Genomic DNA, 24,786 nt, shown 5'->3' with positions numbered 1-24,786 from the left:
GGAGGGTTCCTCTAACCTAAAAAAGAAAAAAGAAAAAACCATGTGCACACCACACGTACTCCACTACCACAGTAGCCGCTTCCTGCTTGTAGTGCATGCCTGGCCTGTTAAGGGGAACGTTACAATTCTGTGCCCAATAGCGGAGGTTATCTCAGCATCTGGTTTAGACCTTCCACTCTGCCCCAGACCAGAGGACCACGGTCAGTCCTGAGTACAATGCTACCAATAGACAGCTTAGCCTGCACCCCGGATGCAGTGTTGGTTGCCTTCACCAAATCAGCCATCCACTGAAAGGAGTCAAGGATGCCTTCAGAACCCAAGTGGTAGGCATTATTTGTGCAGACATGTGCCACTATAAGCAGCCAGTTACACCCAGTGCTCTCGATAGCCACCAGCAGGGCCTCTTTTGTATCACAGACAAGTCTCCCCAGCAAACATGCTGAGTGTACACTGGCATTCTTTCCCACCTTACCTGCTGTTTCCCTGAGGGGCTCCATCACATACCTATCATTGGAGCTCCCAGTGACAAGCATATACGTCCTCTGCACTTGTCTGGCCTGGGCAGAAAAATTTGCCACTGGCCCAATGGGAGAGGCATCCTGTGCTGGCTCAGAGTTATCGTCAACATTGGGTAGCACCTCATACCTGTTGCTAAGGCATAGGAGCCAGCCACACAACCTGCTCCCTCTTTTGCCTTCCACCCAGTGACACATGAACCCACCACTGTCTGCCATACAGTCTCAAGTGAAGACAGACCCGCTAGAATTGCATTTCAGAAGATGCAGTGACACCCGGGTCACCAGGGGAGTCCAACGGCACCAAAGGTGTCACAGGTCTCGTTAGTAGTGCCCCGATGTTGCCTCAACTTTGAGCATTAACCAAAAGTGTGTCAGTGGTAGCCAATGCTCCTTCCAGCTGTTGGTGGATAGCAGCCAATTCTCGTTGTGTCCTGTCACAAGTACAGTCCCTAGACATATCTTAGTGTGTAAAAATAGATATAAGATCTCAAATGGCACTACTGAGTTTGGAATGTACATAAAATTTGATGCTTTGCATCCACTGGTCAAAAGGTAGTTATTTACATCTTCTTCTGTTTTCTTACCCATATGGACCACAGCCATTGTAAAGCCAAGCACTATTTTTTTTTTTTCAATATTTTAATTTATTTCATTCTTCTATAGGTTATTAGATGTTACACTTTTAACATACAACATGAGCACATATTTGTTTCAGTTTACTTTTCTATGTATCATGAGGGCAGTCTGTTTTTGCTGATGCCCTAATTGTGGCAACCAAAACCCATTTACCAACACTATACTGTAAGTTAAAGAATTGCAATCTTTCCAATTATGGGTTAGGTTCATCCTTTCTAATACAGTTGTAATTAACATAGATCAATCTGAAAATGCCTTGTATTATGCAAAATGCGCATCATGAATAAAGCAATGAATGAAGCAATAAAATCAATTCTGCAACTGAAACTGTTATTTTCACTAGATTCACCATCTCTCTTAAATGTATTGACAAAATCCTCTGTATAAAATTTTGCTACCTTAATGTTAAGGAACCTAACAAGCACAGTACTTGTAGTACCCAAAATGTTAGGCATGGTCTCATACAAAAAATCTGCAACAAGTCATCTGACACACCATGAAACACCAGTTTTCGCTCAATTTTTCTTCAATTTTCCAGGTGGTTAGTTGCTAAGTATAGATGGATGGCCTCTTCTGCAATCATCCTGAACATTCATCCTTCTACTCATAAACAAAAGACACCAATGATGCACAGTATCTTCACTCATCACATTTGGTCTGTATTGCAACACTCATTGTTCACAAAGATTGAATTTATACAGAATTTAACTGTAATTGTAGTTATTATCTATGCTTATCCTTGTGCACGGATTATCTCAAAAATTGTTGAACCTAGCTGTTCCATTACTGGAGAAAATTCCTGGTTTAAAATTCACTTTAATACATTTTGTGGATCATTTTTACTCTACCACCAGAACTCCCAGCGCACACGCCCCTGCCCCCACCCCCTCTACACACACACACACACACACACACACACACACACACACACACACACACAGAGAGAGAGAGAGAGAGAGAGAGAGAGAGAGAGAGAGAGAGAGAGAGAGAGAGAGAGAGAGAGAGAGTGTTATTTGCATTTAAATAAAGTAATACTTGTTGCTACTAAGATTTTTGGTGCTTGTTACTGTAAACTGAAGTTGTGAAAATTGATTTTGTAAAATGCAGTAATTATTCTGAAGCACTCTTCATTTATCAATAGGAATAATGGAAATTTGTGGATGGAACAATTTGTAAAATAAGAGAAAGGCAACCACTCACTTATGACAGACTGATGTGCGGAGCGTAGAAACAAATAACAGGAAACACTATTCACACTAGCTTTTGAATTCTTGCTCTGTTTCTCGTGAAAGTGCACACATTTCCACACATAACACCGAAACGTGCACTCCCTGGCCATGGTGAGACTGATTATTAGAAGCAGTTGCTGGGGTTGAAAGCAATGGGGGAGGGGATGGGAAAATATACTAGGAGAGTGTAGTGGGAAAGAGGCACTAATTCAACAAATGGCTTAGTGGTTGCACGACAAGAGGAAAGAAGTACAGAGAATAGAGCATAAAACAGATAGATAGGGTGAAAGAGAGTGGGAAAGACAAGGGGGGAAAAGGAGAGGAAGCTGGAGATGAAAAGCCAGACAAGGAGAGGAGAAACAAAAGGGGAGGAGTGGAAAACAGGGGGAAGGGAGGGGCAGAGAGAGAGAGAGAGAGAGAGAGAGAGCCCATGTGGGGGGAGGGGGAGAGAAGAGTGACAGGACAAGACAGTAAAATATCTGGATGGAGAAGGATTAGTGTGAACAGAAAAGGGGGGGGGGGGGGAGTGGCAAACAGGTTAGTGGAGGTTTAGGGTAGGGGGACTGCTTGAGAGACAATTTTCAGCTGTGTAGTTCAGTGAAACTTGTGCTAGAAGCAGGTATACAAATGGTCTGTGTAATGAAAAAGCTGTTAAAATCATTTGTATTGTGATGTGACACATGTTTAGCAACTGGATGGGAAATTCACACTTTGACAGTGATTCGTGCGAACAGATAGTTGGTTACTTGTCATGCTGACACTGAATGGTGTACAGTAATTTCAGCTGATACACAACATGACTGCTTTCACAAGTAACCCTGCATTTTATTGGGTGGCAACTGCTTGTGGCTGGACAACAGTAGGAGGTGGTTTGTGGGTGTATGAAAGAGGTCTTGCAACTGGGTCAGCTACAAGTGAATGACCCATGGGGCGCAGGATTGAAATAGAGGTATGCAAGGGTATTCTGTAAGTTGGGTGGCCAGCAGAACAATGGTTAAGATTTTGGGTAGGATATCAATCATCTGCCAACATGATGAGGAATAGTCAAAGTCTTGACGAAGAATGTGGTTGAACTTGTGAAGGCCAGGGTGATACTGGGTGATCAGAGGACTGGTTGACAGTTTTACTAATGTCAGAGGAGGAGAAGGTGGTGTTGGAATCTGTTTATGGATGAGCTGGATAGGATATTATCTGTCTATAAAGGCTCTCAAAACGCTACCAGTATAATTTGAAAACTCCTGCTTTCCATTGCAGATGTGGTGTCTATGGGTGGCAAGGCTGTAAAGAAAAGACTTTTTGATCTGAAATGGTTGACACTGTCAAAGTGGAGGTATTGTGGCTTGTTAGTGCACTTGATATGAACAGACATGTTTATAGAGCCATCTGAGAGGTGGAGATCAACATCCAGGAAATTGTCTGCTGATTTAAGAAGGATCAGGTGAAGAGGATCTGGAAATAGGTGTTAAGGTTATGGAGGAAAGAGCAAAGGTTGTCCTCAACATGAGCCTGGATCATAAAAATGTCTCAATGAATATGAATCAGACAAGGGGTTTAGGTATTGAGTGGATAGGAAGGATTCTTCCATGTGGCCCATAACTAAGTTGGCATAGGATACTGTCACACAGGTACCCATGGCAGTACTATGGATTGTTTATAGATTGTTTATAGATTTTGCATTCAAAAGTGAAACAGTTGTGGCCATGCTGTGGTTGGCTAGGAGGATTAGCAAAGAGATGGTGGGACTGGGGGATGGTGGGTATGGGGGATGTTGGCATATAAGGTTTGACAGACAAGGATGATGGAACTGTGGGGAGGCAGTGAAGGAAGTGAGCAGTATCTTGAATGTAGGATGAAATGTGTTGGTAAACAAAAGCACTCGTTAATTCTGTAGGAGCCTTGTACCCAGTCACAATGGGATGACCTTTTGGAAGACACATGGGGATTGGGTTTGTGGGGTCTGGGGGATAGGGAAAAGGTAGGGGTACAGGGAGGGAGGGAGGGGAGGTTGTTGTTGTGGGGAGGTAGATTGATTCAATTGTCAAGTTTTGGGATGGACCTAAAACCTTGAGCAGCTGCTGGAGGTCATGTTGGAGTTTGGGATGGGATCATGGTTGTAAGGCTTGTATGCAGAGGTACTGGAAATTTGGCAGAGACCCTCATCCACATAGTCACAATGACGCATGACCACTTTATCTGCAGGAAGCATGATATGGTCTGGATTGGTCTTCAGGTTATGGATTGCTGTTTATGGATTGCTGTGTGTACCAAAGGAATGATCTGCGACTCTCTGGAGAAGGATTTAGGGAAAGAAGATGAGGTCAGACTAGAAGTAAGGAATTTCTGAAAGATTAGCAGGGGGTGACTGGATGGAAGATGGGGAGGATCCCTTGGTTGGCAGTTGTCTTGGGGTTGTGTGATGATGAAATGTTGCCACTTCAGAGAACAAGTAAAGGAAAGAAGAGCCTATACAAGTCCATCATGGTAGAACTTAGTTCTGGGTCTGAAAGTGATGTCGTTAGAAAGTATTAGGACATCTGCAGGGGTCAGAGATTTTGCAGAAATGTTGACAACAGTGTTACAGGAAGGGCGTTCAGGAGCAGTGTGTCGAGCAAGTTTTTGAGGATGTAGAAGACTGGAGCAAGTCAGCAAGGCATAGCCAGGGAGCTAAGAGGGGGGTTGTCAAGGGGATGGGAGGGAGTGGATTAGCATGGAAGATGTTTTCTTCACCATGGGTAATCACTAGTGGAAACAAGGTAGGAGTGGCAGGGACAGCTTCCTCAGATGGTGCTGGGAATGTTGTTCCAACTGTTGAAGGGCAAGAGTTTCTGTTGTAGTGAAGGCATTTAGTCACAGAGTAAAATGATTTTGTGAAAGGAGTAGAGGCTGTCAAGTGTGGTTTGAGCTTGGATTGTATGATAATGAAGGACCAGCTTGGTGTGAGTGAGGGACTGATGGAATTGGAAAAAGTGAAGGTTCTTATAGTAGGATGGGTGACAACCTGAGATTCTAATTTTAATGGTAAGCCTGTTAGTTGGCGTACTAAGTGCCAAACAGGTTTCAGAAAGAGGATGTGTGATTGGAGTTTTGCAAAGGCACAGGAGAGTTTTTAGAATTGGCAAAGGTAGAATGAGCAGTGATTCATGGTTTGGATTGTTGGAGACAAAAGGGGCAACTGAAAAATAGTTAAAAGGAAGTTTGAAAATAAGAAGCTTAAAACTTAATGTTGAATCATCATAATGGAAATAAATGGTATGTACTGTATGGAGAGCTGCAGAGAAAGTTAAGAGGAAAGATGAGAAAATATTTTAAAGAAGCAGAAAGTAGTAGGCATACTCATAAAAAAAATATGGTCATTAGCAAATTAATGCATGCTGCAGTAAGAAACTCGTGTGATTGTAAATAATATGCGTGATTGTATAATGCGATCATAAATAAACACACGTGATTGGCTAACAGTCTGACTGGGCAGTAGAAGTTGGGAGGGGAAATGATGTTAAAAACAACCCTGGAATTAAATATTCAAAGAGGGACCGTCACTGTGAGAGCAGGGATTGTAGTATGGCACTGTTTATTACAGTGTCTGTGTGGCAGACCGTTACAACAGCAGGCATTCAAATTGCACAATGGAGGGTGGCAGTGTTTGTTTTGAAGGTGGATACTGTAGAGGAGAAGAAAGTTTAGGCATAATAAATAAAGAATGGATAATGAGTTTTAAATAAGTAAAGAAAAGCAGTAACAAAGTTAAATGGGTATGGGGAACAAGAGAGCCAGATTGGCAGCATATAAAAAATAATGAAAATTTGTGGCTGGAACAATATGTGAAATAAGGGAAATGCAATCATTCACCTATAGCGGACTGATGTGTGGAATATTGAAACACATAACTGGGAACATTATGCACACTATCTCTTGAGATCTTGCTCTTTTATTAGTAAAAGTACACACATTACCACACACATTCCCAAATGTACACTCCCTTTGACCATGGCGAAACGGTTTATTGAAAGAAAGCCACTGTTGGGTGTAGCAAAGATCTGCTATGATGTAGGTCTCTGGACAGTACCAGAAAGTAGAAGCAAGCATTTCCCTGTCCGAGTTGCTAGCTTAATCAAATTCAAAGCTCAAAGTCCAGATAGCTATGTGCTTGGTGTGTTGTTGTCGATATTGTTGTCATGGATGTGGACTTTCGAAGACTGGTTTGATGCAGCTCCCCACACTAGTCTGTCTTGTGGGTTCATTTTTGCATGGCCACTCCAGCCTACATCCATTTGAATGTGCTTACTGTAGTCACACTTTAGTGTTTATGTGCAATTTTTACAGTGCAGTCCACCTCCCTCCTCCTCATTAGTTATTCCATCTACCCGTCTGATCTTCAGTAGCACCACATTTGAGAAGCTCCTATTCTCTTCTTATCAGGCATGTTTTATCATCTGTGTTTCACATCCATACAAGGCTACAAGTCAGACAGAACACTGAAATTTATATTCAATGTCGGCAAATTTCTCTTTTTTTAGAAACTCTTTCCTATAGCCATTCTGTTTTTTGTACGCTCTCTACATTCGCCATCATTACTTAATTTTACTGCCCAGACAGCAAAACCCATCTACTGCCTTTAGTATCTCATTTCTTAAAATAATTCCCTCAGAAACATCTGATTTAGTTTGACTACATATCATTACCCTTATTCTTCCTTTGTTGAAGTTAATCTTACAAGCTCTTTTCAAGATGTTATCCACTCCATTCAGTTAATCTTCAATGTCATGTGATGTCTCTGATAGAAGTACATTGTCATCGGCAAACTCCTAAGTTTTTGACGTATTGCCTGTTGGCTTTCATCTTGGGATCTGCAGCTAATGTTTGTTTGATGATCATCCTGATGTTCCACCAGTACGAGTGGTGGGCATTGTCAAAGATGATTACCCTTCTTTTAGCTGGAGGCAGTCTTCTTATTTGTTGAAACTAATATCTAGTTCATGAAGTCAGTGGTTTCCCTGAAGAAATGGGTGTTGGCCTCACACAGTGCATGTTCTGGTATGGGGAATTTCTCCACCTGTCCCAGCCCACAAGGCCATTCATGTTCGATGACCATGGTATCGACTTTTCCTCAAATATACTGTATACGATATACTCCCAACATTGTAAGTGGTGCCTCTTCTGTCCTTTGCCAATCTGAGACTCTATCTGATCTTCTTGGTCAGCTTGTAAATAGTTTTTGTGCATGTTCGTACACTGTATGGCTGATGCTGTTTGTCTGTCACCCCGAGGACATTTGGTAGGAAAGGCCTTACATGACATTTCCTCTTCCAGTGTTATAATCACTGAGTTTTAGATTTTGTGGTGCTTCTTATGCAGTGGGTGGAGTGTCTGTTGTTGCTCAGAGTACATTCCAGGTGTTGCACCTCATATCAGAGGTACTGCACATTATGCCTTTTTCTTGTGCACATTTTGACTTTACTAATCATACAACTTTTTTGGGTCTGGTGATTATGTGAAATATTGTGTAGGTATCCATTTTTCTGCAGAACATGTAGATCTCACCACAAGTTGCTTCATATGGAATGTTAGTTTATACAAACAGCTGGCAGAGATCAATGTGGGATGTCCAATTAGTGTACTGGTTGCCAGTTATTCATGAAGCATTTTGAAAGAAAAGTGCTGCATTTTACACCATGTAAACCTATGTTTGTTCAAGAAAGTCATCTAAATTCATAAACATGACATTTTTAACAAAAAAGAAAAAGACTCAAGGTGAACAGTCCTGGATCTGTGCTCGAACAAATGACTATTGCCCATAAAAATTGAGAACCATAACAGTAATGACCAGGAAAAGGCCCTCAAACATTGACGAAACAGTTATATATTGTTGGCAGCCGCAAGGTTGACTCCAGTCCACTGCCAGCAGTGGAGGGTGAATTTTTGACAACAACAGCCACTTATACAACCAAAATGTCAAAAAATTATCAAAAAAATGTTGGTGGAAGATCCCAAGACGAAATTCAATAGGCAATATGTCAACAAGTGGCTATGGAGCCTCAGCAGTTTTTTACTGAAAGTTCTTATTTCCTCTCCATGAACTGTAATTCCCTTTCGACAATTTTCCTAGGTTTGTTAACTTGTTGTTCATCATACAAGTTGAATAACATGGGGGATAAAATACAGTCTCCCACCCTTCTCGACTACTGTTTCCTTTTCATATCCTTTGCCTTTTATAACTGCAGTCTTGTTTTTGTATAAGTCATAGACAACCTTTCACCCCCTGTATTTTATGCCTGCTACTGTAAAAATTAAAGAGTATATTTCAGTAAACATTGTCAAAAGCTTTATCTAAATCTACATATTCTATAAACTTAAGTTTACATTTCTTTAATCTATCTTCAAACATACGTCATAGCGTTAGTATTGTCTCAGATGTTCCTGTATTTCTCTGGAGTTGAAACTGGTCTTTGCAGAGGCTAGCTTCTACCAGTTTTTCCGTTCCTCTGTAAATAATTGGCATCAGTGTTTTACTGTCATGAATTATTAAACTGATAGTTCAGTAGTATTCATACCTGTTATCACTTAATTTCCTTGGAACTGGAATTATTACATTCTTCTTGAAGTCTGATGGTATGTTGACAGTCTCATATATCTTGCATACCAAGTAGAATAGTTTTGTGGTGATGGGTTCTCTATGAATCTGAATAATTCTGAGGGAATTTCATTTACTCGAGGCATGTTGTTTCAACTTATGTCTTTCATGCTCTGGTAAATTCTCAAGGTGGCATATGTCCCAGCTCATGTTCATCTATTTCCACTGCTCTTTCTATAATATTGTCTTGAACATTCATTTCTCTGATATGGACCTTCTGTGTATTCCCTTTCACTTCTTTGCTTAGTGTAAGCACCCCAAAAGTAATGAAATCTAATCCAATGAATCAAACAGGGTGCTAAACAACCGACTAATATGGTGCATTGCAAACAGCTGTATACGAAACTGGCAGCCTACCACCATGCAATCATATTTAATCAATCAGGTCAGCTTCTAGATCTATCTTTGAACATGTCTGCTGAAGTAGAGCCTCCTTGATTTTATTACGAGAAATTGAGACAGTATCTGCCTAAATAATTATTGGGAAAGCAAAAACAAATGCTTTTTATTATTATGAACTTCTCTTCCTACATTTAATAATGGAAATTGCATTTCATATATTATTCTTTATGTAAAATGGAAATATCATGATGTTAGGAATTATTATTCTGAGATCATAGATATATTTCACTGCCATGAAAAATTATCTCTGTTATGTATATTAAATTTTTCCCTTCTGACTTGAAATAAATGAAAAATTCTTTTAATTCTGAATTATTACTTTATCAGGCTCATGCCAAAGTTAATACAAGCTTCTGCTAGTGTGGTTTTACGTAAAGATAAATTTTCAACAATCAAAGATAACCATGCTGTGTTAACTGAAAATTGGACATTGTAAATAACTTTAAAATGCAAGTTGTTCATAATGCAGAGTGCAAGAAATGAAAGAAAACTAATTTTAAGGTACCTTTGAAATTAAATTAAAATACCACATGAGCCTCCACCCATACAAAGTACTGTCCACATGTACATAAATATTAAGGAGAGGAAAATTTTTCCATTTCAAAGCAAGAACAAATTTTTAAAATTCAGCATTGATAATTATTATTTAATGGTAATTCAACTTACATGAATAAGTAGCAAGCCTCTAACAGCAAACGGCATACAGAGGCACAAGCACAAGTCTAGACAAGTGCCGAGCAACAAAATCAAAAAGACAAATGTTCAGAGAGAGATAACATGATGTCTTTATTTCGTAATCCATGGAGTCTTTACATGTCACTGAGAAATCTAAAGTTTCAATACACTACTTGTGATAAATATTCTTTGTTAAGTGTATATCACTATAATTACTTATACCACTAAGTAGAGGCATCACATAACTACTAGCATTGTGAACACCTTGGATGCTAAGGTTGAGAGTCTGTACCTTAGGACAACCTATACAACTCACTGACAACTTCTTCTGGCCAGAAAACAAAACTTAACCTGTGTAATGATGTTGGGGGGGATGCCTTATTTTAATTTACCTGTAATATTACACAAACAAAGTCAGCATTTAAAAAAAAAAAAAAAAAATACTTAATGAAACTGCATCTACAAATTTACAGATGTTGTCCTTTTTGCCTGCACTACTTGCGTTTTGGAATTCTTTGAGCAGGAAAGTCAAAAGTGGTAGTTCATATCTAATGGAAAGTCCAGGATTAAGTAAAACAGTGTTATGAAAAGGATATATTGCTACTCACCATACACAGGAGACATTAACTTGCAGACAGGCACAGTGAAAAGATTGCTATACATTTAAGCTTTCAACCAAGAGGCCTTCTTCTGAATTATTAGGTCTACAACTTTATTTCTACAATTTTTCTTGAAGTTCAAGGCTTTATTGTGAAAAGCTTACAAAAAATTTTCAGTTCAAAGCTTTGGCTGGCAACAACTTCTCCCATCTTTCGAGCCTCATACAAATACAATGGCAGGAGAATGGGGCGTCTTTTGTAGAGGTCCATGAAACTGATCCAGTTTCAGTTGTTTACATGACCGGAAGTGCTGATCAGTCAGGCCATGTGCCATTAATTGAAAAAGGTGGTAGTCGGAGTGAGCACTGTCTGGAGAATATGGCGAGAGAGAGTACTTTCCATTTCAGCATTTTCAAGAATCCAGAATGAGATTTTCACTCTGCAGCGGAGTGTGCGCTGATATGAAACTTCCTGGCAGATTAAAACTGTGTGCCCGAGTCTCGGTCGGGCACACAGTTTTAATCTGCCAGGAAGTTTCATTTTCAAGAATGTTTGCCGGGTTTTGCAACACAAGGCTGAGCATTGTCATTGTGCAAAATCACCTTTTTGTATCTATTGCTGTATTTTGGCCATTTGTCTTTCCGTGTTTGGCTCATGCATCAATTGCTTTTACTTTTGATGATCTCCTGTGAGTGTCTCCCCTGCGGGCCCGGGGTTAGAATAGGCCCAAGGTATTCCTGCCTGTCTTACAAGGTGACTAAAAGGAGTTTCACATGTTTCGGCCTTTATGTGTTGTTCCCTTATAGGGTTTGATCTCTATGATTCAAAATTTCCCCGAAGAGCGACCAATTGGGGAAGCGCACCTTACGAGGTGCATCGTGTCCATCGTGCATTGAGATCTTTAGCTCACTTTCTCGGGACTCACATTCGGGAGGACGACAGTTCAATCCCGTGTCTGGCCATCCTGATTTAGGTTTCCCGTGATTTCCCTAAATCGCTCCAGGCAAATGCCGGGATGGTTCCTTTGAAAGGGCACGGCCGACTTCCGTCCCCGTCTTTCCCTAACCCGATGAGGGACCTCGCTGTCTCTTCTCCTCCCCCAAACAACCCAACCCTCACTTTCTTATTGTCGCATTACAGTCCTGCCCATTCTCCATCTCCTGGGCGAGGACACCTTCCTGGGTGTGTTTTCCACCATGGACTATGCAGTGTCGATTTCTGGGTCGACGATGATCATGGACTTCATTGCACCTGATATCCAGCACGGTAGCAAGTCTGTTGTGGTGGGGCCACCATGCACTCTGTTGGCTGTAGCCCCCGACCACACAGGGATCGCTGTGCTGATCCCTGCACCATTAACTCCCCACGTATGCCCATCCCCCTGGGGCATTGGGACTCCTGGCGATTGCCATCCCGCCAGGTGACCTTTGCTGCGGCTGGGTGGCGCACTTGGGGAGGGCCCCTGGTCGGAGTGGATGGCATCAGGGTGGATGACATGCGATGAAATGTAGTCCATCATCTCTTGCTACTGGTGGTGAAACACCAGCAGTCTCCAAGCGATCATGAGCTCAATTCAACGCACAGAAGTACGGCCCCAAATTGTTGCCCTCCCTGGCCACACCATGGAAGGAACGTCAGGCTAAGGATGGCAGCTGATCTTATTCAGCCCGGTACCTTGTATGTTTGAGAGCTGATGGGGAATCTTTCATGACAATGAAGCCTCAGTTTTTTGTTGAGCATTTAGAGGACAAGCTTGGGGAGGCGGAGGGATTGTCGAAAATGAGATCTGGGTCAGTCTTGATTAAAACAGCATCCACTGCCCAGTCACGGGAGTTATTCGCTTGTGACAAGCTGGGGGATGTTTCTGTAACCATCACACCCCATAAGAGCTTAAATGTGGTCCAGGGTATCATATTTCACAGAGACCTTCTTTTGCAGTCCGATGATGAGCTGCCCGCTAATTTAGAGCGAAGTGCACATTTCGTCCGGCGTGTCCAGTGGGGTCCGAAGGATAATCAGGTTGCCACCAGTGCCTTCATCTTGGCCTTTGAGGGTGATACATTGCCCGAGAAGGTCAAGGTGATGACTACTGATGTGATGGAAAGGCCTATATCCCCCCCCCCGATGCAGTGTTTTAAGCGCTGGAAGTTCGGCCATATGTCTTCCCGCTGTACTTCCAGCCTCACATGCCGAGATTGCGGACGCCCATCACGTGCCAATACTCCATGTGCCCTGCCTCCCATCTGCGTCAACTGCGGAGAGCACCATTCACCTTTCTCACCAGACTGCAGAATTCTCCAGAAAGGAAAATCATGGAGTACAAGACCCTGGAGAGACTGACCTAAAGTGAGGCTAAGAGAAAATTTGAATGCCTTCATCCTGTGCATAAGACATCGTCTTACGCCGTCGCTGCAACAGTTCTGGCACCATCACCTCTGCCAACACAGGTCACCTCTCATACTACACCTGCCCCCTTGATGGTGGGGGGGTGGGGGGGGGGCATTTCCCTCCATGTTGCTCCTGCACCACCTACTTCGGGAGCAAACCCCCCCCAACCATCGGGGACATCCGTTCCCACTTCTAAGACAGAGAAACATCTTCTTTGGCTTTTCTCACTAGGAAGGGGTCCCTTGGGTCACTCCCTTCCCAGGTTTCTGCTAGTGGGGCAGATGATGCCCACCAGTGGCTGAAGAACCCAAAAGCAGCTGGTCGTAGGGCTTCATGCTCGTCCTCAGTCCCAGAGACTGAGCCAGTGAAGTCCTCCCAGCCAGGGAAACCCACGGAGCAGTGAGAAAAATCCAAAAAGAAAACCTCTAAGACCAAGGAAATTGCAGTGGCACCCACACCACCACTACCTACAAGCTCTGTGGCTGAGGATGGGGTGGAGATTTTGGCGTCTGCTGAGGACCTAGATCTCGCCAGACCTTCATACACAATGGATATAGACTGCTCAGGCAATAAATCGGTGGCAGCAGTTGACTCTCAGGCATAAACTGCCTCATTGAATGTTCCATGCCTTCCCAGTCTCACGATGTCAACCTCCACTGGAATTGCGGTGGTTTTATCCACCGCCTGCCTGAGCTACGGCAACTGTTAAGCTTTACACCTGCTATCTGCATTGCCCTTCAGGAAACCTGGTTCCCAGCAATGCAGACCCCTGCCCTCCATGGCTATGAGGGATATTACAGGAACCGTAGCGACTATAATCGAGTGTCAGGTTGAGTTTGCATTTATGTCCTAAACTTGGTCTGTAGTGAACATGTGCCCCCTTCAAACCCCTCTTAAAGCTGTGGCTGTCAGAATAAGGACAACACAGGAAATAACTATCTGCAATGTGTATCTTCCTCCAGTTGGTGCAATACCCCAGAATGTATTAGCTGCACTGATTGATCAACTCCATAAACCTTTCCCTCTTCTGGGAGATTTCAATGCCCATAACCCCGTATGGGGTGGTATCATGCTTACTGGCCGAGGCAGAGATGTCAAAACTGTGCTATCACAATTCAACCTCTGCCTCTTAAATACTGTGGCTGCCACACATTTCAGTGTGGCTAATGGTAGTTACTCGACCATTGATTTATCAATTTGCAGCCCAAGACTTGTCCCATCTATCCACTGGAGAGGACATGACGACCTCTGTGGTATTTACCACTTCCCCACCGTCTTGTCACTGCCTCAACGTCAGGCACATGGACGCCTGCCCAGATGGGCTTTGAACAAGGTGGACTGGGGAACTTTCACCTCTGCTGTCACCGCTGAATCTCCCAGACATGGTAACATCGATGTGATTGTTGAGCAGGTGACTAGCATAATTGTTTCTGTGGCAGAAAACACGGTTCCTCACTCTTTAGGGTTTCCGAGGTGTAAGGCAGTCCCTTGGTGGTCACCGGAAGTCGCTGACGCAATTAAGGAGCGTTGGTGAGCTCTACAGTGGCATAAGCGGCACCCTTCCTTGGAGCACCTCATAGCCGTTAAACGGTTCCTTGCCCGTGTTCGCTACCTTATCAAGCAATGGAAGGAGGAGATACGTCTCCACCATTGGGTGCCACACGGCACCTTCCCAAGTCTGGGCAAATATCAAACGTCTTTTTGGCTACCAGGCCCCAACAGCTGTCCCCAGTGTTACCACAAATGGCGAGTTATGTACTGATGCAAATGCGATTGCCGAGCACTTTTCTGAGCACTTTGCTCAAGCCTCTGCGTCGGAGAATTACCCCCCAGCCTTTCACACACTCAGACGGCGGCTGGAAGGGAACGTCCTCTCATTCACTACAAGCTGCAGTGAATCCTATATCACCCCATTTACAGAGTGGGAGCTCCTCAGTGCCCTTGCAAATTGCCCCGACACAGCTCCAGGACCTGATCACATCCACAGCCAGATGATTAAACATCTCCTTATCATCTTCAATCATATCTGGTGTGATGGCATCTTTCCATCACAGTGGCAGGAGAGCACCACCATTCCTGTGCTCAAACCCGGTAAAAACCCGCTTGATGTTGATAGCTATCGACCCGTCAGCCTCACCAACGTTCTTTGCAAGCTGCTGGAACGTGTGGTATATCAGTGGTTGGGTTGGTGTCCTGGAGTCACATGGCTTGCTGGCTCCATGTCAGGGTGGCTTCCACCAGGGTCACTCTACTATTAATAATCTTATGTCCATCGAGTCTGCCATCCGAACAGCCTTTTCCAGATGGCAACACCTGATTGCCTTCTTTTTTGACTAACGTAAAGCATACGACACGATTTGGCGACATCGTATCCTTGCCACATTGTAAGAGTGGAGTCTCTGAGGCCCACTCCCAATTTTTATCAAAAACTTCCTGTCCAAGTTTGTGCCTACCATAGTTCCATCCATATCCAGGAGAACAGAGTCCCACGGGGCTCTGTATTGAGTGTGTCTCTATTTTTTGTGACCATTAATGGTCTAGCAGCAGCTGTCGGGCCCTCTGTCTCACCTTCTCTGTATGCAGACATCTTCTGCATTTTGTACTGCTGCTCCACTACTGTTGTTGCTGAACGTGCCTCCATGGAGCCATCCACAAGGCGCAGTCATGAGCTCTAGTCCACGGCTTCCAGTTTTCAACTGCAAAGTCGTGTGTCATGCACTTTTGTCTGCATCGTACCATTCATCCGGAACCCGCACTTTACCTTAATGATGATCCACTCACTGTAGTGGAGACATATCAATTCCTAGGACTAGTTTTCAACATTCGGTTGACTTGGCTCCCTCATCTTTGTCAGCTTATTCGGAAGTGCTGGTAGCACCTCAATGCCCTCCATTGCCTGAGCAACACCAATTGGGGTGCAGATTGCTGTACACTGCTGCAGCTCTACAGAGCCCTTGTCCAATCCCGAATTGACTATGAGAGTGTGGTTTTTGGTTCGGCAGTGCCTTCAGCACTGCATTTACTCAACCTTGTGCACCACTGTGGGGTTAGATTAGTGACAGTAGCTTTTAGGACGAGTCTGGTGACCAGCATACTGGTGGAGGCTGGTGTCCCTCCACTGCAGATCAGACGTGCGCAACTGCTCACCAGTTATGCAGCACACATTCATAGTTCCCCTGAGCACCTGAATGACCTTCTCCTTTTCCCGCCTGTGGCAGTCCATCTCCCACATCGGCGGCCTATATCGGGGCTAACGATTGCGGTTCGTGTGTAGTCCCTTATCTCAGAACTGGAGTCTTTCCCTTTACCACCTCTACTTGTGGTCCGTTCATGTATGCCTCCATGGTGTATGCCTCGGCCGCAGCTTCTTCTGGACCTTTTGCATGGCCCTAAGGACCCCGTTAACCCCACCGCTCTCCTCTGTCACTTCCTCTTGATTCTTGACATGTTCCAGGGCTCTGAAGTGGTTTACACCAACAGCTCAATGGCTGATTCTCATGTACGCTTCACATATGTTCATGGAGGACATATTGAGCAACATTCTTTGCCAGTTGGCAGCAGTGTTTTCACTGCAGAGCTGGCAGCCATATCTTGTGCTCTTGAGTACATCCGCTCATCCCTGGTGAGTCATTTCTCCTGTGTACTGACTCATTGAGCAGCCTACAAGCTGTCAACCAGTGCTACCCTCGCCACCCTCTGGTAGCATCCATTCAGTAGTCCATCTTTGCCCTGAAACAGTCCCGCCATTCTGTGGTGTTTGTGTGGACCCCAGGACATGTTGGAATCCCCGGCAACGAACCTGCCGACAGGCTGGCGAAGAAACTGACGCAGAAACTGCTTCTGGAGATAGGCATCTCTGAAACTGACCTGCATTCTGTCTTACACCGTAGGGTTTTCCAGCTTTGGGAGACGGAATGGCATAACAGCATGCACAACAAACTGGGTGTCATTAAGGAGACTATGAATGTATGGAAGTCTTCCATGCAGGCCTCTCGCAGGGAATCAGTTGTCCTCTGCCGGCTCCGCATTGGTCATACGTCGCTAACGCATGGTTACCTACTCTGTCGTGAGGACCCACCTCAGTGTCGCTGAGGCTCCCAAATGACAGTCGTCCACCTCTTGATGGACTGCCCACTTTTAGCTGCTCTGCGGCAGACTTTTAACTTTCCCAGCACCCTGCCTTCGGTGTTGGGCGACAGTGCCTCCACAGCAGCTTTAGTTTTACGTTTTATCTGTGAGAGTGGGTTTTATACTTCTATCTAGGTTTTAGTGCATGTCCTTTGTCCCTCTGTGTCCTTCACCCTAGTGCTTATTGGCTGGAGGTTTTAATGTATTGCAGAGTGACTGACTTTCCCTTTTTATTCTCGTGGTTGGCCAGCCACTGTAAGCTGCTTTCATGTTTTACTCTCTTCTGTTTCTAGCATCTCTCTGTTGTTTTCTTTTTGTCTTTTGTTCCTTTTAGTGTTCGTTGCTTTCCCTTCATTCTTGTGGCTTTTCCTTTCTTTTCGTTTTGTGTTACATGTTTCATCCATTTTATTCTCACACTTGTGTCATTGTTTTATTAGGACCAACTGACTGATGACCTCATAGTTTGGTCCCTTCTCCTGCCTCTAAACCAACTAACCATCTCCTGTGAGTGTTTCCATGCATTTCAATAGCTTTGAAAACATGCTCTCTTCCACCACCAAGCCAGTCTTCAACATCAAAATCACCATTCATGAAACATTGATAACGTCCTCTGCATCTCCTGTCACTAAAAGTTCCTCACCGTAGGTGTTACCCAGCATTTTATGAGTCTCATCTGCAAATCTCCTCATGTTGAAGCAGAAAATTAAAACTTCACGCAAATGACAAGAATTGAGCTCATAAGTTGACATATTGAGTCGAAAATAACTTTATGATACCATCACATATTGACTAAGTACAACTTGCACACAGTTTACCACTGTTCTAGTCACAATGAAATCCCTTTCACATCCCAAAAAACTGATGCCATTACCTTTTTGGCCCACCATATTGTCTTTGCTTCCTTTTGTGGTGGTGAATCTACAATATCCAATGCACTGACTGTTGTTTTGTCTCTTATGATATAGCAGCAGACACAGATTTCAACTGTGGTCACATACCAGTGCAAAAAATCTTGTATTTATTCTGAAAATTGGTCAAACATTGTTCGGACATTTCAATTCTGCTCTGTTTCTGATCCTGTGTTAAGAGTTTTGGCACCCACCCAGCAGGTAATTTTCTAATACCCAATTCAACTGTTCAAATGTGATATGCTTGTTCACATGACATCTATCTAATTTCAGCAATTTCTCACACTTTCAGTCGGCGATCATCCATGATCGTTTTATGCATTTTTGCAATCATTTATAGATTAGTGGCTTACCTTCGCTGACCGCTATAGGAATCATCAACCAAGCTGTCCCAATCAAATTTAAACTTGTTCCATTAAGTTTCAGGTGTGCAGCCGCAAGAAATCTCCTTCTTCTAATATTTTGACTGTATATCGTCCAGCCATCTTCAGAGTGAGTCGCAAGACTGCCACTCCAGTGCTCGCTTCGTCCCTTTATACTTGTGTACCGCACGACTGTGCATGCGGCCACAGATGCAAATGCGCCAGAGACGTTGGTCAGCGGCAGAGACGTGCATAATGCGCGAGTTGTATCTATGACTCCACAGTCGATCTGTGTTGGCATATCAATATATCATTGTGAGCTGCCCTGTGACGATGTCTTTGTGAGTTTATTATACAGTGCAGCTCACAATGATGTATCAATATGCCAACACAGATCAACTGCGGAGTCATAGATACAACTCGCGCATTATGCACGTCTCTGCCGCCGACCAACGTCTCTGGCGCATTTGCATCTGTGGCCGCATGCGCAGTCGCGCGGTAAATGACTATAAAGGGATGAAGCAAGCACTGGAGCGGCAGTCTTGCGACTCACTCTGAAGATGGCTGAACGATATACAGCCGAAATATTAGAAGAAGAAGGAGATTTCTTGCTGCTGCACACCCGAAACTTAATGAAACAGTCTTTGCGCCACCAAAACCTGAAGATTCACATCAAATTTAAACTTGCTTATCCACTTGGAAAAAGTTGAATATGGAGGACCAGAGTTCCTCAGTGTGCTCTGAAAATCAGCATGAATTTCATTTGCTTTCTTACCTTTCTTTAAGAAGTACTTAATCACCACTCAAAGTTTGATTTTTATCCATCTTCACAAGTCATTACACGGGAGCAACAACAGAGAGGAATCTATGCCCAACATATTTCTGCACACCATAACAATTTTCTAAGAGTGCATATTCCACTGCACCATCTTAAAACAGCCTCACATACCTAAAATGTAGCCTGATAAGTTATTTGGATTTATCATGAACAATAATGGTCCTGCCCTGTCACATTTCCTTGAAGTGCACTGAATGCTACTGTTATATCAGACCTGTCTGTGAATTAAGAATGATGTATTGCATTGTTTTCCCTACAAAAACTTTGATTTGATAGCAGTAGAGCTTTTTGTTGAAGAAACTTGGATAGGTTTTGCCCCAGGAAAAATTTGTAATTATTTAATTTCTGTGTTCCCTAGTTGTGATTTTTGACAAGCCACTATTCTAGTTTTCATCTCTCTTCATGATTTTGTTTTGTTATTAACTCAGATTTTGTGCTAACAACTAGCCCTGTTCAGTACTTCATTTAAAACTTGCGTACTTTTAATCAAAAGGGCTCTGCTTTCTGTATGCCATAGCACTGGTATCTGTCTCTTTCTGCTTTGCCAGATTTCTTCCCTGTTCTCACAGTTGAAAAAAAAAGGCCAGATAACCAGTTTCTTTCAAGTACTGAACCACTGTTGTATATTCATGATTCCATGTGACATCCTGGTATCGACAGTTTCTGTCCCAAAATACAGTCAAATTATTGGTAGTACAAGAGCGCAGTATCAGCTTCCCAAAGTTATCCACACAATGCCTGTTTTGGAAGGTATTGTATAGTTCTTGTCTTTTTAGCTTATGCTACTGTAACTTTATATGTAACACTGATGAAGGCAAGAAGCTTACAGTGCACTGTGCTCTTTCTGGTTATACAAAAATCTTTTGAGAACATTTTTTGTAAATATTCTAAGGATTTCAACCTTTCACATACAGTCAACCACATTGTTTGTCCTTTCATTTTGTGAATGTATCGCCATACCTTTCTTGTTACAGATATTGCGTAACCTGAAGATTGGGCTCTGTGAAGATGGGAGTCCTGCTGAGCTGAGTATTACAGATAGAACAGAATCCCAGAAACTTTGGAAAGCACGAGAAGCAAGAGTGCTTCATTCTATTATAAACTGTGCGGTTTATCAGAAGGTAGGGTTATGAGGTGACAGGGACTAATTCAGTTATAGCTATATTATTCATAAAATGTAGGTATTTAATCTTCTAATGAAGAAGAATGAGTGTGGAGAACTTAGATAATAATGCACAGCAGCTTTGGCAGAAAAGATGGTAGAATAAGCCAGAGACTTTGTTAGCTGATAATTTCAAGAATGAGCGAGTTGCCTGTGTGAAGGATAATAATAGTATTAGTAATAATAATAATAATAATAATAAGGCTCAGGAAAAGAATAGGCCTTTGGTATGTTCCGCCAGTCGTAAAAGGCGACGAAAAGAACAAACCACTAATAGGGCTAACCCCCCTTTTAGTGTGATTAGTTGGTTCAGGACAGAACTAATGAAGCCTCGGACAAGCGCTGTCATGGTCGGGGACGACGCTTGAACCCTTTGCCCGTCCACAATGGTAACGACACTGCTAGCCACACGGAAAATGATTTAAATCCAAATAGAGGTGTTTTGCAGGATATGCTTCCTGCAACCGCTCTAGAAGGAAAACAAAGACGGAGGATGAGATGGTCAGATGAAGTTAACCGACACCTCATGTTCTGTTATTACCAAGCAACAAACTTAGGAACAAACACAACTGGATACAGATCACAAGTATACACAACATTTATTACCAGATACCCAGAATTAAAATTTTAACAGAACAACGACTAGCTGATCAGATCCGTGTAATAATCAAAAATAACAGGATACCCCTGTCAGAATTAGTAAACATCAAACAACAAGTACAACAAATACTAGAACAAAATAATGTGCAATTAGAAGAAGAAGAAAATACAGTAATGGACTCAAACATCTCAGAGCAAACAAACAAAGAACAACACGCATCAATTAAACAATCAGAGGAAAACGAAATCTTAAGACAGCCTCCAGAACAAGCACAAATAGAACATGAAGTGACACACATGTTAGATAAAGAAGAAAAATTTCAGCTGACATATATAAAATACAAAGACACAAATACAGACACTAGACCATTCTTGCATAGACCACCAAATAACCCACAAGTCGAAACAACAATAACAACTATCAACACAATCATACACAACAAAATAAATGAAAATACAACTATGGAAGAGTTACAACTACTGATTTATATAGGAGCACTCACTAAATATACACACTAGGCAGAGATCAGAACTAACCAAGACACAGAAGAAACCCACAAAACCAGCATGGCAACACAGGCTACAGATTAGAATAGAAAAACTGAGAAAAGACATCGGACAGCTAACACAATTTATAAAAATGAAATATCAGACAAAAAACGAAAAAGGTTAGGTAAGATCTCACAACAAGAAGTGATAGAGCAGTTAGATGAAAAGAAGCAGAAATTACAAGCATTGGCCAAAACGACTTAGAAGATACAAAAAAAGTGAAAATAGAAGGAAACAAAACCAAACATTCAACACAAACCAAAAGAAATTTTACCAGACATTAGATAACACACACATTAAAATAGACAATTCCCCAAACATAACATACATGGAACACTTCTGGAGCAACATATGGTCAAACCCGATACAGCATAACAGGCATGCTTGGTGGATACAAGCAGAAACAAACACATACAAGATGATACCACAAATGCCTGGAGTGATAATTTTGCAACATGAAGTCACCCAAGCGATTAATTCTACTCACAATTGGAAAGCCCCTGGAAAAGATAAAATAGCAAATTTCTGGCTAAACAAGTCCACCTCAACACATTCACATCTAACTAAATTATTTAACAGTTACATTGCAGACCCATACACATACCCTGATACACTTACACATGGTATAACTTATTTGAAACCTAAAGATCAAGCAGACACAGCAAACCCAACAAAATATCGCCCCATAACATGCCTACCAACAATATACAAAATATTTAACTTCAGTCATTACACAGAAATTAATGACACATACAACACATAACAAAATTATAAATGAAGAACAAAAAGGCTGCTGCAAAGGAGCACGAGGATGTAAAGAGCAACTGATAATACATGCAGAGGTGACATATCAAGCTAAAACGAAACAAAGGTCGCTACACTACGCATACATTGATTACCAAAAAGCTTTTGATACTGTACCCCACTCATGGTTACTACAAATATTGGAAATATACAAAGTAGATCCTAAATTGATACAGTTCCTAAACATAGTAATGAAAAATTGGAAAACCACACTTAATATCCAAACAAATTCAAATAATATCATGTCACAGCCAATAGAGATTAAGCATGGAATATACCAAGGAGACTCATTAAGTCCTTTCTGTTTCTGCCTTGCTCTGAACCCACTATCCAACATGCTAAATAATACAAATTGTGGATACAATATTACTGGAACATACCAACACAAAATCACACATTTGCTATACATGGATGATCTAAAACTACTGGCAGCAACAAATCAACAACTCAACCAATTACTAAAGATAACAGAAGTATTCAGCAATGATATAAATATGGCTTTTGGAACAGACAAATGTAAGAAAAATAGCATTGTCAAGGGAAAACACACTAAACAAGAAGATTACATATTGGATAACCACAGCGACTGCATAGAAGTGATGGAAAAAACAGATGCCTATAAATATCTAGGATACAGACAAAAAATAGGAATAGATAATACAAATATTAAAGAAGAACTAAAAGAAAAATATAGACAAATACTAACAAAAATACTGAAAACAGAATTGACAGCAAGAAACAAGACAAAAGCTATAAATACTTATGCTATACCAATATTGACCTACTCATTTGGAGTAGTGAAATGGAGTAACACAGCCCTAGAAGCACTCAATACACTTACACGATCACAATGCCACAAATATAGAATACATCACATATATTCAGCAACAGAAAGATTCACATTAAGCAGAAAGGAAGGAGGAAGGGGATTTATCGACATAAAAAACCTACATTATGGACAGGTAGACAATTTAAGAAAATTCTTTCTAGAACGAGCAGAAACTAGCAAAATAAACAAAGCAATCACTCATATAAATACATCGGTTACACCTCTGCAATTTCATAACCACTTCTACAACCCTTTAGATCACATAACATCAACAGATACGAAGAAAGTAAATTGGAAAAAGAAAACACTACATGGCAAGCACCCGTATCATCTAACACAGCCACACATTGATCAAGACGCATCCAACACATGGCTAAGAAAAGGCAATATATACAGTGAGACAGAAGGATTCATGATTGCAATACAGGATCAAACAATAAACACCAGATATTACAGCAAGCATATTATTAAAGATCCCAACAGATAAATGCAGACTTTGCAAACAACAAATAGAAACAGTAGATCACATCACAAGCGGATGTACAATACTAGCAAATACAGAATACACCAGAAGACATGACAATGTAGCAAAAATTATACATCAACAGCTTGCCTTACAACATAAACTTATAAAACAACACGTTCCCACATACAAGTATGCACCACAAAATGTACTGGAGAATGATAAATACAAATTATACTGGAACAGAACCATTATAACAGATAAAACAACATCACATAACAAACCTGACATCATACTCACCAATAAAAAGAAGAAATTAACACAACTAATCAAAGTATCCATACCCAATACAACAAATATACAAAAGAAAACAGGAGAAAAAATTGAAAAATTCATCCAACTGGCTGAGGAAGTCAAGGACATCTGGCATCAGGATAAAGTTGACATTATACCAATTATACTATCAACTACAAGAGTCATACCACACAATATCCACCAGTACATCAACGCAATACAGCTACATCCAAACTTATATATACAACTACAGAAATCTGTAATTATTGATACATGTTCAATTACCCGAAACTTCCTAAATACAATGTAACATATACCGTACAGTTAGAAGGAAGTCACACTTGATCAAGGTCCGCGTCACTTTCCATTTTTGACCAGACATAACGCCTGAGAAAAGAAAGAATAATGATAGTACTACTGTCATGTCTATGAGAAAGTTGCACTCAGTTACAGAACAAATTAAATAATAGTATTATTTAAGTGTACTCTACATATAACTTGAATTATATGCAAGTTGCTGGCACAAAGATACCCTCAACCACAATGTGAGCTAACAGACTTATAGCTCTACTGTTGCAAAAATTCCATCCACCCTCCTCCTCCTCCTCCTCCTCCTCCTCTCCTCCTTTTTTTCTCCTCCGCCATCTCTTCTTAATCCCTCTATCCTTTTCCAGGCATTATGAAGCTCTGTACTCTAAAAGTGTTGCAAAAGCCATATACTACTGTTTTTAGTGGTATTTCTGTGAAACTTCCAGGACATACAACTAGTCTTGG

The 24,786-nt window shown here is 41.8% G+C and overlaps 1 protein-coding gene across 2 annotated transcripts in view; it reads left to right on the top strand.

Moving 5' to 3' along the window:
* Positions 1–24,786, top strand: part of LOC124619279 (trafficking protein particle complex subunit 12) — a 140,717-nt gene that overhangs the window by 65,216 nt on the left and 50,715 nt on the right. For both annotated transcript variants that reach the window (XM_047145548.1, XM_047145549.1), the window contains exon 6: positions 20,286–20,432. In XM_047145548.1, the coding sequence (XP_047001504.1) occupies positions 20,286–20,432 (147 nt within the window). The remainder of the gene's footprint in view (positions 1–20,285; positions 20,433–24,786) is intronic.

Source organism: Schistocerca americana, chromosome 6 (genome assembly GCF_021461395.2).
Source record: "Schistocerca americana isolate TAMUIC-IGC-003095 chromosome 6, iqSchAmer2.1, whole genome shotgun sequence".
In the NCBI taxonomy this organism is placed as follows: domain Eukaryota; kingdom Metazoa; phylum Arthropoda; class Insecta; order Orthoptera; family Acrididae; genus Schistocerca; species Schistocerca americana.
This window is presented reverse-complemented; position numbering and strand designations above follow the sequence as displayed.